The 13791-nt window shown below is 38.0% G+C and overlaps 1 protein-coding gene and 1 pseudogene across 1 annotated transcript in view; both read right to left on the bottom strand.

The window, feature by feature from the left end:
- The window catches only part of KCNH8 (potassium voltage-gated channel subfamily H member 8), a 638835-nt gene that overhangs the window by 105523 nt on the left and 519521 nt on the right, over positions 1-13791 (bottom strand). Inside the window, exons 8-9 of the mRNA XM_044294135.1 lie at positions 6892-7089; positions 1631-1830 (exon numbers count right to left, since the gene is read on the bottom strand). Coding sequence (XP_044150070.1) covers positions 1631-1830; positions 6892-7089 — 398 coding nt within the window. The remainder of the gene's footprint in view (positions 1-1630; positions 1831-6891; positions 7090-13791) is intronic.
- Positions 10900-11937, bottom strand: LOC122938554 (annotated as a pseudogene).

The raw sequence follows: 13791 nt of genomic DNA, 5'->3' as shown, positions 1-13791 counted from the left end.
ACATATGATTTTTGGTTGCTCTATATTACACTTTTAGTGAGGCAAGGTAACAAAAAATTGCTGTTTTGGCACTGTTGAAATTTTTTTTATTTACAATGTTCATCTGACAGGTTAGATCATGTTATATTTTTATAGAGTAGGTTGTTACGGATGCGACAATACCAAATATGACAACTTTTTAGTTTTTTGTTTCGGTTTTACATAATAAAGCATTTTTTTAAATCATTTATTTAGTGTCTACATATTCTGAAAGCCATATTTTATTTTTATTTTTTGGCGACTGTCTCATGTGAGGTTTTAATTTTTTTGGTATGGGATGACGGTTTGATTGGTACTATTTTAGAATGCGTATGACTTTTTGATCAGTTGTTATTAAACTTTTTCGAATGTAAAGAGGCAAAAAATAGCTTTTTTGACACCTTTTTTTCTTCTTTTTACGATATTCACCTGAGGGGTTAGTTCATGTGATATTTTTATGCAGCAGGTTCTTTCGGACGTGGCAATGCCTAATATGTAAACTTTATTTTTTTATGTTTTACACAATAACAGCATTTTGTAATTTAAAAAAAATCATGTTTCACTGTCTCCATATTCTGAGAGCCCTAGGTTTGTTTGTTTTTGGGGCGATTGTCTTATATAGGATCTTATTTTTTGTGAAATGAGATGACGGTTTGATTGGTACTATTTTGGGGTGCGTATGACTTTTTGATCGTTTGGTATTACACTTTTTATGATGAAAGTTGACAAAAAAATTGCCTTTTTGACACCATTTTTATAAAAAAAATTACGGCTTTCATCTTATGGGTTAGGTCATGTAATTTTTATGGAGCAGGTTGTTATGGACGTGGCAATACCTAATATGTAAAAAGTATTTTATTTATTTAAGTTTTACACAATAATATAATTTTTGAAACAGAAAAAAAAAAATCATGTGTTAGTGTCTCCATATTCTGAGCCATAGTTTTTTTTGGGGGGGCAATTGTCTTAGGTAGGGGCTCATTTTTTGCGGTATGAGGTGATGGTTAGAATGGTACTGTTTTGGGGGGCATACGCCTTTTTGATCGCTTGGTGTTACACTTTTAGTGATGTAATACGCTGATAGCAACTTAAGCAGCGAGGAATCAGATGTAAAAAAATTACGAATATTCTAAAAAACTAATATATAGCACTATATTCAATTTCGTGCTATATATTAGTTTTTAAGAATATTCAGCATTTTTTTCCATCTGAAATCATTATTCCTCCCTGCTTAAGTTGCTTGGCAAGCAACTTAAGCAGGGAGGAACCATAACTTCAGATGGAAAAAAATGCTGAATATTTTAAAAAACGAATATATAGCACTATATTCTAGTGCTATTTATTCATTTTTGACCCACGCCTGTATTGATCGCGTAATATTTGCATATTACGTGATCATTACCTTACTGATTTTCGAGTAAAAAAAAAAGTTGAATATAATGAATGTTTGAATTTGAGATTATTCAATGAATATTCCACAAAATATTCACGAAATATCGCAAATTCAAATATGACCCCTGCCGCTCACCACTAACATTACATTTTTGAATTATTTTCCTTTTTGTTTTTACACTGCTACGGTATATAAAAATTCCAAAGGTATTGAAAGTACCTCGTGAGAATCTATCCCGTTATTGACTGACCAATTGGTCTGGAAATATTCAAGCATTCTCTGCTTCAGCTGTTGTGGAAGGTGATGTACCCGTATAAAATCCTTCAGATCCTTGGTTCTTGTATGATAAAGGGACCATCTGGAGTACATTCGTTGGATTATAGCTGTTACATTACCAAATACCAAGGCATGCATCAAAGCTGTACAGGAAGATAAAAAGAAAGTAAACATAGTATGTTGCATAATTAGTGTATGCAAAAAGGGTCTGACAGTGAATTAAAGGGCATCTGTCAGCAGATTAGTACCTATGAAACTGGCTGACCTGTTACATGTGCACTTTGCAGTTAAAGGCATCTGTGTTGGTCCCATGTTCATATGTGCCCGCATTTTTTTTTTAATATATGCAAATGAGCCTGCTCATGCCTGCTCACTGCTGTGCCCTCTGTACTTTGATTGACAGGGCCAGGCAGTAAAATGTCATACCCCCTTCCTGGCCCTGTCCATCAAAGTGCAGAGGGTGTGTCAGTTGCAGAGAGAGCAGAGCATCTAGGTGTAATGGCAACGCCCCTGTTGCTCCTAAAGGCTCATTTGCATATATTGAAACTTTATTTTTCTCAGCAATGCGGGCACATATAAACATGGGATCAACATAGATGCCTTCAGCTGCCAAGCACAAATGCGACATGTCAGCCAGTTTCATAGGTGCTAATCTGCTGACAGATGCCCTTTAAATGGAATCTGTTAGCAAAAATGAACTGTAGCTTAAACCACATTTTTATGTTAAACATTTGTTTTTGAGTTTTTGGTGATTTGTGTTATGTGATTTTCACTAAATAATCTATATAAAAAAAATAAAAAAATTATGCATTTTTCACACTGGCCACCAGGCCTAATGATATGTTGAGACTCATGTCTGGTACTGGTAACTTTTCAGTAGCCATGACATTATCATCACAGGCAGAATTTCAATAACAGATATTACCTTGTATAGATAGCACAGGATCCACCATTCATAACAGGAGATAGCACATCATATCTACTCCCTCCTGACCTCTGCACAGGCCACAGAGCATGACTGGAAACATTTCCAATAAAAGTCAGTGAGGTCCCCTTCTGTGTCCATTGTGTGTATGGCCCAAGTGGCTACTCTCAAATGAACAGGAAGCCTTGGCGTATATTAGGCCTTTGGTGTCTTAAGGATTTTTTTTTTATATATAGATATGGACATGAAAAACATTTTAAAGAAAACACAAAAAGAGGTGTATATAACATCATTTTTAAATTTCAGACAATTGGGGGCTTGTCTGACATTTTAAATTATAATTTTAATGGGTATATGTGCAAACATGACTAGTTCAAATAAAGAAAACTTGTAAAGGGATAAACTGGTTTTAGTACTAACTAATGGTACTTTTAATGCACTGTCTTCACTATTGTCCTGATAATACAATGACAAGTAACACAATGTATGTCTCTTAATATTCATGTTTTCAAATCACCATATTCTGACCCCTATAATTTTTTATAGTTACATCTACTCAGCTGTTTGGTTGTTTATTTTTTTGTGGAACAACCTGTAGTTTTTATTGATACTATTTTGAAGTCTGTATGACTTTTTGATCACATTTTATAAAATTTTTAGGGTAAGAGAAGCAATGAAAAAATGTCAAATTGGCCATTTTGACCCTTTTTTCCATTAGGCCATTTGCCATTTTGAAAATATATTTTTAAATTTTAATAGTGCGTCATTTTTGGTTGAGTTGATACCCATGATGTTTATATTTATTGTTATTTATTTATTTATATTTTCATTATACGGAAAGGTGGATGATTTAAACTTTTATATTTTTTTAATTTGTATTTTTAAACCGTTTTTTTTTTCTTTTTGTTATAATTTTTAAGCTCATATTTGAGCCTACAAAATCAAATTTTTTGTTTTTTATTCTGAATATTCATGGATTTTTTACAGCCATTTACAGGTGAAAATCGAAAAAATTTGAATATCGTGCAAAAGTTCATTTATTTCAGAAATGCAACTTAAAATTTGAATATTTTGAAAAGGTTCAATATTCTAGGCTCAAAGTGTCACACTCTAGTGAGCTAATCCATACCCTCTGAGCATAGTGGTACCTGAGATTGTGACTTTGGGGTTTCATAAGCTGTAAGCCATAATCATCCAAATGATAACAAATAAAGGCTTGAAATATCTCGCTTTGCATATTATGAGTCTATCTCATATATTAGTTTCACCTTTTTAGTTGCATTAATGAAATACGCTAAATGAACTTTGCATGATATTCAAATTTTTCACCTGTAAATGTCAGAATTGCAAATTTTTTATGTTGACCTGCTGGCCAAAATAAGAATTGCAGCTTAAATGCCCTATGTCTCTTCAGCGAGACCTAGCGCATTAAAATCAATTATTGTACTTTTACACCAGACTTGGGAAGCTAAAATGAAAACAGAAAATCTTTATTGATTACGAATAACTTATTAAAAAAATGGAGGGAATATACCAAGCAGTTCTTCAAATACTAGTCAATAGTGCAAATATGGAGCCAGATTAGGATTACTCCATTAATCTGATTTAATACCCACACAACTGAGGGCTGTAGTGGCCTGCACCATTTCTCATTTACCACAGCAATAACTTTGCTTAATAAAGAGCCCAAAGGCAAATACTGTGAACTAATTCCAAAAGCCCTGACTGAATACAATATTTCCAGGAGATACTGAATCACTTCGTTTTGTATCAAGTTAAACGGCTGAACTCATCACTCACGCTGGAGGTACACGCAGTTGACATCAGCCTAAGTATCCTTTGTACTCAGCGATTATAAAAAATGTTATGCCGCTAACTGCTCATATAAAGACAACTAGACTATGCTAACTGTTCATTTCCATTGCTCGACGGGTTTCCTACAAACATCCTCAGGAGCCCTGTACTAAGAAGCATAGTATAGCACATAAATTGTGCTGCCCTCCAGTATATAAAGGCAGATCTCTGGCACTAGTGCGTCCCTGAAGCGGCTGCCGCAACCGCCAGTATTTAAACCTATAATCCCTCCCATATCCATCAGGTACCACGCCCACCCAGCATCACATGATCGGAGCATATCACTCCTACTTAGATACACTGGCTCAAACAGTGGGGGACCTAGAATCGGGGACAAACCCCTCATTTTAACTAGCGACCTTGACACTCCAGCTGTGGTGAAACTGCAACTCCCAGCATGCTCCATTTATTTCTACAGAGTTCTGAGAGCAGCCAAGCAAGGGGGGCATCTTAGGAGTTGTAGTTTTACCACAGCTGGAGTGCCAAGGTTAACCATCACTGGTATAGGCAAATTTTAAATTGGCTGGAAGCTCATACAATAAAGACAAAATGATGAGGATATGTACAGTTTTGTACTGATAGATGGTGATAAGCTGTGATACATAAAATGTATAATGTCCTATAGCTGTCAATATAAATATGATATTATAATCAACATATAATCTGATTGTGACATATACAATATAAGATAGTGTGCCAATCCATCAATATCCTCACCCATAAAAAAATGGAAATAAATAGGACATTGTAATTGCACCACTATATAATGTAATAGTTAGAAATGCAGGACAACAAATTTCATGTAACCACAGCGCTCAGGGGCATATAGTAAATGTGTTGTGTGACCCCATCTTTCCATGAGGAACCAAAGTCTCTTTAGAAAGGAAGCACAATGGATCTTTCATTTAAAAACAGTGCCTCCCAGTGGTCTAAATGAGCACATATCCTTTGCATGTTTTCTGTAAATAGGGTGATTGCCATCAATGTATTTACATTTATGGAGGTCCCTCATGGAAAGATGGGGTCACATTTCTAACTATTACATTGTATAGTCAGAACCAGAGAAACAGAGTCAGAACCAGGGCAGATGGTTATAGCCCAAACAGCAGATGAGGGGTTAATCCAGAAACTAGCCATAGTCAGAACACCAGGAGAGTCTATAGGAAATACCATTGCAGTCTATAGGAAAATTGTTTTCCTATTAAAGGGATTTGCGTATATCATACATTGGGGAAATATACTATGTCTGCTAGGTGTGGGTCCCACCTCTAGTACCTGAACCTATCTCTAACACAGAGAATGCAAAGTGATGGAGAACAGACCTTGCATGCATGACTACCCTCCATTCATTTTTATTGACTGTCAAAAATAGCCAAGCACTGGCTCAGCTATTTCTGATAGCCCTATAGAAGTGAATGGAGCAGTGGTCGCGCTTGCTTGACTATTTTCAGTTATTTGGCACTCCAATAGAAATGTAAGTCGGTTGCACTTGCACTGTCCACTCTCCATCAATTTATGGTCTCTATTCTAGAGATAGGTGCAGGTCCCCTTTATGCCCTCAATGTATGAGATGGGCCAATCCCTTTAAGCTCTGCCAAAGATTGTTAACCTTTTTAATTGCCATTGCAACCAAACATCTTCTGCAAGCTCGTCACAGTGTGGGGCATTCTGTCACTGAGAGCATCCTGCTCAAGGTAAATAACCTCTAAGTTGCCTTGATTGCAATGAACTTGGCACCTAAGGGGTCAAATGTCTGTTATTGGAGTTGTCTCTACCAGCTATGGTACCCGCTCCATTCCTGAGTTGGCACCATCTTGAAAGACCTGACTCTTGCCATCCATGTACAATAGATGTCAAAAATGGGTAATAATCAGACACCTAGTGATGGAAGCATCCTCAGGCTCTGCATGAGTGTAAGGATAATTAAATTATTTATTAAATACTAAAGAAACAGAACCAAATGCTGATGATCATATATTATGTACCAAATGTAAGCTATTTTCGCTTACTTGCATTGTTGTTGATTAGATAACACTTTAACATTTCAATAGAAATCCACATCTACAATTTAAGAGTCTGTAATGGAATCATAAACACACAAAACATTTTCTATAAAGTGCTCAGTGTCTGTATACCTATTATTGGGCTTAAAAGGGTTATCCAACCCCTAAAATTCATTGCTTCACATACTAGCACGGCCGCTGCGTCATCTCCCTGTTGCACGGATAAAAACATCCAGCTTTGGGGGTGCAGCCAATAGCAGGCCACAACAGAAAAAAGCCTCCCTAGCTTTGCAGGTTACACTAGGGAGCTGACCCCACCCCCCAGGGCCCGGGAGTAATTTAAGTACAACCTATGTGAGGGGCCTGTGTGCGTATGGGGAGGCATTTTAGGGCTTGTGTGATGGTATCAGAAAGGGTATTACCTCCAATTAGCATTATACAAATAGAAAAGATCTTCTCAGCATCAGTGTTAGCAGAAACATTTCCAAAGCCAACACTAGTCAGACTGCTGAGTGTGAAGTATAATGATGCAATATATGTACTTCGGATGGTAGGACCACCTTGTGTATTATTGCTATAGAAAGGGGATTCCAGTCTTTTTCCCAGTTCATGTAGCCAACCTGCCAAAAGAAACAAAAGGCATATTAGAAAAATATATTGCATATTTGACATCTACTTGATAGCTCATCAGAAAAATGTCAAAACGCTATTGCTTTTCCAGTGTCAAATGTTTTACTTGGCCCATACACATCATATAGCCACAACTCAAAACTGTACTTATACATTTCACTTGTCTGTACAACGTATCCAAACACACAGAAACATGTCATGTAGTGTTGAGCGAGCATGCTCGGCCGAACTGCTGTTCGGCTCGAGCATCGCTATGCTCGGCACATCGGAATGCTTGACCGAATACTGTGGGTGCTCGAGTAAAATTTAATACAATGAAAGTCAATGGGAGACCCGAGCATCTAACCAGGCACCCCCTGCTCGGAAGAAAATACGGTGTATGGTTCACAAAAATGGGTTAGAAATTGATGGAAAACCCATAAAAAAGGTTTGGAACCAACATTAAGAGGATGGCTGGATGCATCTTGGACTCCTATTATCTACGATATACAATAGACAACCACACAAAGGCTATATGCCAAAAGCCAGGTATATGCAAGCCATCAATCTATCCATGAGACAGATGACAGGCTAAGTCAGCATACCTCATAATGGCAGCCTTGTGCGCTATGAGACATTCCAAACCAGCTCTCATCTGACTGAGAGCCAGTAAGCCTCAAAGTTACTTCAGATCTGTTGGACGGCTTAGGTGGACCTGCGCACCTACATCAATATCATTAGGGTTACAAAAAGTTTTTTGATTGTCCTAACATAATATTTAATAACCTTTCTATACAGTTTTGTGATGTAAAAACTAATTTTCATAAACATTGGCATATGGCAAAGACATTCAAATAAGCAGAATCTGCCTTGTTTTTCAGCTGAAAAACCATTTGCATGGAAAATTTACACTACTCATGAACCCATTTTATAGTCTTATGACAAGACTATCAGTCTTGTCAAAAGACTATAAATCCAATAGATAGCGCTGTTTATAGTGATGAGCTGCAGGGGCTATATTCAAATTCACGATATTTCACAAATATTTTGTAGAATATTCTGCATATATTTGCGAATTTCGAGAATTTGAGATTATTTTACAGAATGCGATTAATGGGCAATGTAAAAAAATAGTGTAATGCAAATTCGTAACGCGAAATACAGGCGTGAGTCACTTTGGCTACATTTTTCAAGCTGGTATAAGTTTTCTGAGACTGGAGAAAATGGTTGGCACGGCAGAACATTAGAATAGCTGTATATGCAGATAGAGTCATGTGTTCCAATATATTCGCTATTGCGCTAATCGGCAGTGATTAGAATATTTTATTGCACTACGTGCAACTTCACATTTTAGCAGGTCTGACTACAGATTAGTGTAGATTGCGAATATCCTAAACGCACAATTTTATCGCAAATTTTCCATGCAAAATGATACACTAATAGTCTTGTCATAAGACTATGAAACCAATAGATGGGGCTGTTCATGAGTCATGAACAGCGCCATCTATTGGTTTAATAGTCTTATGACAAGACTATTTAGTCTTGTCATAAGACTATGAAACCAATAGATGGCGCTGTTCATGAATAGTGTAGATCGCAAATTTTCCATGCAAATGGCTTTCAGCTGAAAAACAAGGCAGATTCTGTTCATTTGCATGTCTTTCCCATATGCCCATGTTTATACAAATTCGTTTTTACATCACAAAACTGTATAGAAAGGTTAATATTATGTTAGGGCAATCAAAAAACTTTTTGTAACCATTATGTTATTGATGTAGGTGCGTAGGTCCACCCTAGCCATCCAACAGATGGGAAGCAACTTTGATGCTTACTGGCTCTCAGTCAAATGAGAGCTGGTTTGGAATGTCTCATGGTGCACAATGCTACCATTGCAAGGTATGCTAACTAATCCTGTTATCTGTCTCATGGATAGATTGATGGCTTGCACATACCTGGCTTTTGGCATAAAGCCTTTGTCTGGTTGTCTATTGTATGTCGTAGATAATAGGAGTCCAAGACATAGTAACATAGTTACATAGTACATAAGGCTGAAAAAAGACATTTGTCCATCCAGTTTGGCCTGTTATCCTGCAAGTTGATCCAGAGGAAGGCAAAAAAAAAAAAAAAAAAAAAACCTGAGGTAGAAGCCAATTTTTCCCACTTTAGGGGAATAAAAAATCCCTTCCCGACTCCAATCAGGCAATCAGACTAACTCCCTGGATCAATGACCCCTCTCTAGTAGCTATAGTCTGTAATATTATTACGCTCCATGAATACATCCAGGTCCCTCTTGAATTCCTTTATTGTACTCACCATCACCACCTCCTCAGACAGAGAGTTCCATAATCTAACTGCTATCCAGCTATCCTCTTAATGCTGTTTCCAAACTCTTTTGATGGCGTTTCCATCAATTTCTAACCTTTTTTTGTGAACCAGACAACCTCTTCTCCTCCGAGCAGGGGGTGCCTAGGGTTCTCCCATTGACTTCCATTGTGCTCGGCACTGGGTAGATGCTAGAGAGATCACTAAAAACATACCTATATTTATCAGGAATATGGAGTATGTGAACGCTTATTCTGCCAGATTCTGCTACTTTATAGTGAAATGCTCTCTGCATTGACCTTTTTAACCATCCCTCCCTTCTAACAGTTGCCCCCTAAAAAAAAAAATTATATACTTTCTATATAGTGCATTTGGGTAGTGCAGCATTTGCTTATGGTTTTGATGCGTTACCTCAGCTACAGATAGGGACAAACGACATTGGAACAAATAATTTCTACTGGTGTGATATACAAGTTGCCCCCCCAAAAAACTTATTAAAGCAGGGGTGTTATATACCATTTATATACTTTCTATATAGTGCATTTAGGTAGTGCAGCATTTGTGTGCGCTCCTGCTGCGTTACCGTAGCTACACAGAGTGACAAATGCTATTGAAACAAATAATTTCATCTGCTGTGATATACCAGTTGCCCCCTAAAAAAAACGTATTAAAGCAGGGGTGTTATATACCAATAATATGCTTTCTATATAGTGCTCTTTTGTAGTGCAGCATTTGTGTTATCGAATTTCAATTATTATCATTGGGGTTTTTTTTCCAAGAGGGGGGATTTTGTTAGCTATGTTTTTAATCCAATTTTATATTTTTTGTTGTTTTAAACATATGTATTTGACCTGTATTTGTACTGGCCTGCAGCAAAATTGATATCCATTGACCGTATAATATACCTCCGGCCACATAATCACTTGATCTTTTCTGTCATGTGAATGCCTAATGTTTGGGGCCTGTAGTCCAGTGGCCTACAGTGCAATTTGTATCCATTGACCGCATAAATGTACCTCGAGACACATAATCAGAATTCTTTTATGTCAGGTGAATGCTTATTTTTTAAGGCCCGTACTCCTGTGGCCTAAAATAAAAAAATTCTAGGCTCCAACAGGGCACATTTCAGAGAATTTCCCTTTAAGACACATTAAAATGTCCCCTGATTAAGATACATATTTTTTGTTGGAATTTTTGTCATTGATCCCCCTCTATTATGTCACTGTCCATGTTGTGGGACTATTTGTACACTTCTACTAAGTATTTGGTGGCTGTAAATATGAGATGAAGGTTTTTCAGATTCGCCTGCCATTTCGTGAACATTTGATTGCGTTCGCGCGATCGTGTTTGCGAACTGTCCCAGCCGATGTTTGTCCATCACTAGTAAGACCTGGTATAACATGTAGTAAACACTGCAGGGATGATGTCTAAGACATCTAAGATGTCCGGGAGGTCCTGAACATTGTGGACAAGGTCTGAGATGAGAGTCGTCTATGTGTTCAATACTGAATGTTATTGATGGTCAGCTCCGTTATGAATCCCAGCACTCGGATTAGTTAGTCCTTACTGAGGAACTTCACAATGCGCTGATGCCACAGATGCTGTCACCTTGATGAGCTGGGTCGCCGATAAGTAGATTATAAAGTGTCTGAAGAAATGTGAGTAAAGATATTGGAATAAACTGTACGCCTTCTCCAATGTGACTTCGTCCTTTGATTTATGAAAATCATTCCATAAAGTCTTGAAGTCCTCTACGTGGATGGCATAAGAAATGTTCATGCAAGGTTCGACGGGCACCGAAAAAACAAGCTCTGTTGCCGACACTGATCCAGACACGTCATACCCGGTCCACATCACTGCTAGCTACGTAAGGTCCTGACTCCTGAGAACTGATCACCAGATTACCGAAACAACAGTCAAAGTTTCTTTGGAACCACGTCCCTACGATAGCCGTGAGCGCCTCGGAGCGATTATACAGGAAGAGCGGGAGGCAAGTAAATGTCTCTGGTAACACCTCCAATCGATCGTCCTCTATGTACGTCCCACAGAACCAACCTGTCCACACAACCCAGTCCTCTGTGCTTGCCTTGGTGAGTGAAGGCTTGGATGAAATCTGTGTGAGCAACGCCAGTGGATCTCTGTCCTTTCCTTTGAGTCCAGGTAAACAGGAAAATGTGTTTTTTAGGTTCAGCACTGAGCCCACTTCAATGCCAAGACCCTTCCGCTTCTCGTCAGCTATGTGGGCAGACAGGTTCTTGGAATACTCTTTCAGTCTGGTTGCATGAGAAATTATACATCAGTGTCACGCTGTACAGAGTCCATTGTTGGTGAATGAGCAAAGCAGCTTGTGCCAGATCAAGAGTTTACTCCTAGGGGGTGCACTGCAGGATTTTTCTTTTAGACAAGATTTGCAATGCAGACCGTCGACTTGCAAAGGTCAAGCTTCCGGGAGGATACTTTGAGCTGTGGCAATGACTGCTTCTTCATGCCTAATGCCTACTTCTGGGGGTTAACATCCCATCGGTAGGTGTTTGCATATCCTTGCGATAAATGATGTTCCCGTTCACTGACTGTAAACAGAGATCTTGACAGACAAATGTATCAACCTGGCCAAGTTGCTGGTGTGGCTGAGCAGGAACCACATTTACCCAGTAGACCGTAAAGGACATATATTGTCCTTGACCATAGTTTCCATTTCCGACCAATTTTCCCAAAAAAGGCTATATAACAGCCGTTCCCCCCAGGTTGGTTGATATTATGTTACATTACTGTTCTCAGTCCACAATTTAGGGAGATGGCTGTCCTATTAGATGGCTACCTTATTACCTTTCCACTTGATTAATTCTCAGGAGGCCATTGGCACTATTATATGCATCAAGTTGGCCTAGTTATTTTGCACAGTGCCTGTTGAACTATATTACTGCATGTTATTTCCACCACTGTAGGGATTCTTTTTCTCCACTATCCTGCTTCCCTTTAATATATGTCATTTTAAATGTTTGTACAATATGTATTTCGTCATTTTGGACTAATAAAAATGTTATGCATTATTTTTTGTGTGGTGTAGAATTTATATATAGGAGTTTGTGGTATGGTTCCATACATACTGAGTTGTTGATGTTCTATTGGTGTTGATCACAAACAAATTTCACCACTGAATGGCTAATCAACGTAATTTGGCTCATACAGAATAAAGTCTACAGTCACCCATTAATTTTCCCCATAAATGCTGTTTCACAAAATAATTTCACCAATGAATGGCTAATCGACTTAATTTCGTTCATACAGAAGAAAGTCTACAATCATCCATCAATTTTCCCATTTTCTTTTTCCTAATAATACACTCCCAAAAAATGAATATAACAATCACAATTCACAATGGAACTTCACCTCTGAACAGCAAATATTTTTTTTTTGTGCCACTAATACACACCAAAAAGGGCTATAATTGTCCCACTTCAACACACAACGGCTAATAAGCCTTTTTCTTTTTCTCCACTAATACATGCCAAAAAGGCTTTAGAACATATAACTGCACTGCTGAATGCAAAATATATTCTACTTTTGCCACTAATACACAACAAAAAGGGCTTTAGAACATATGCACCGCTGAATGGCAAATATATTTTTATTTTGAAATATTGTTGGATAGACTGGCACACTATAACTGGTAGCAAATACTACTGGTGTACTACGATACCCGCATGTCCGAACAGTAAAAGGACAATACAGAAAGTGCTTCCACATACAATCACTGCCCAGAGATCCACTACAGCCTCCCTGGCAGAGACTATCAGCATAGAGTAACCACGTGACATGTTGAACTCATTAAGCAGCATGTGATACGCCGAGTTAACATACAACCACGTGGGACACCAAGCGCTGTGAGTGCACAAAGCCCAACACCACGAGGACGCCGTCCCTGCTGCACACCCGGAGAGGAAACTGGTGCTAAAACCGACATCGGCCAGTGATCTTTGAAGACATCAGACAGGTAACAGAAGACAGTGTGTCGTCTTCCTGTGGGACGCCACAGGAACGATATATACAACACTTGCCTGCTATAGACTTCTGAATATTGGCCACGTAGGCCCACAGCTGTTTCTATATCATTTTCTGTTGACCGACTAGAATGCTGGATCAATTATTAACTCTTATGAACATTGATTCATTATTTTTGGAATATTGACTACCACTAGATCTCGGAGTATTGACTATTACCAACCCTCCAGATCATTGACTGCATTAAGTTTCTGAACAAAAAGTCTTTCTACTGATCAAAAAGATTTTCCACTGAGTCATTATTGCTCTTTTATCACAATTATTATCCTATGAGGCGCGAATTTATATCCCCACATAAATATCCTTATGTATTTTTTACATCTATATTT

This window comes from Bufo gargarizans, chromosome 5 (assembly GCF_014858855.1).
Source record: "Bufo gargarizans isolate SCDJY-AF-19 chromosome 5, ASM1485885v1, whole genome shotgun sequence".
NCBI classification, from domain to species: domain Eukaryota; kingdom Metazoa; phylum Chordata; class Amphibia; order Anura; family Bufonidae; genus Bufo; species Bufo gargarizans.
Note: the sequence above shows the minus strand (reverse complement) of the source record. Positions and strands in the feature narration are given on the sequence as shown.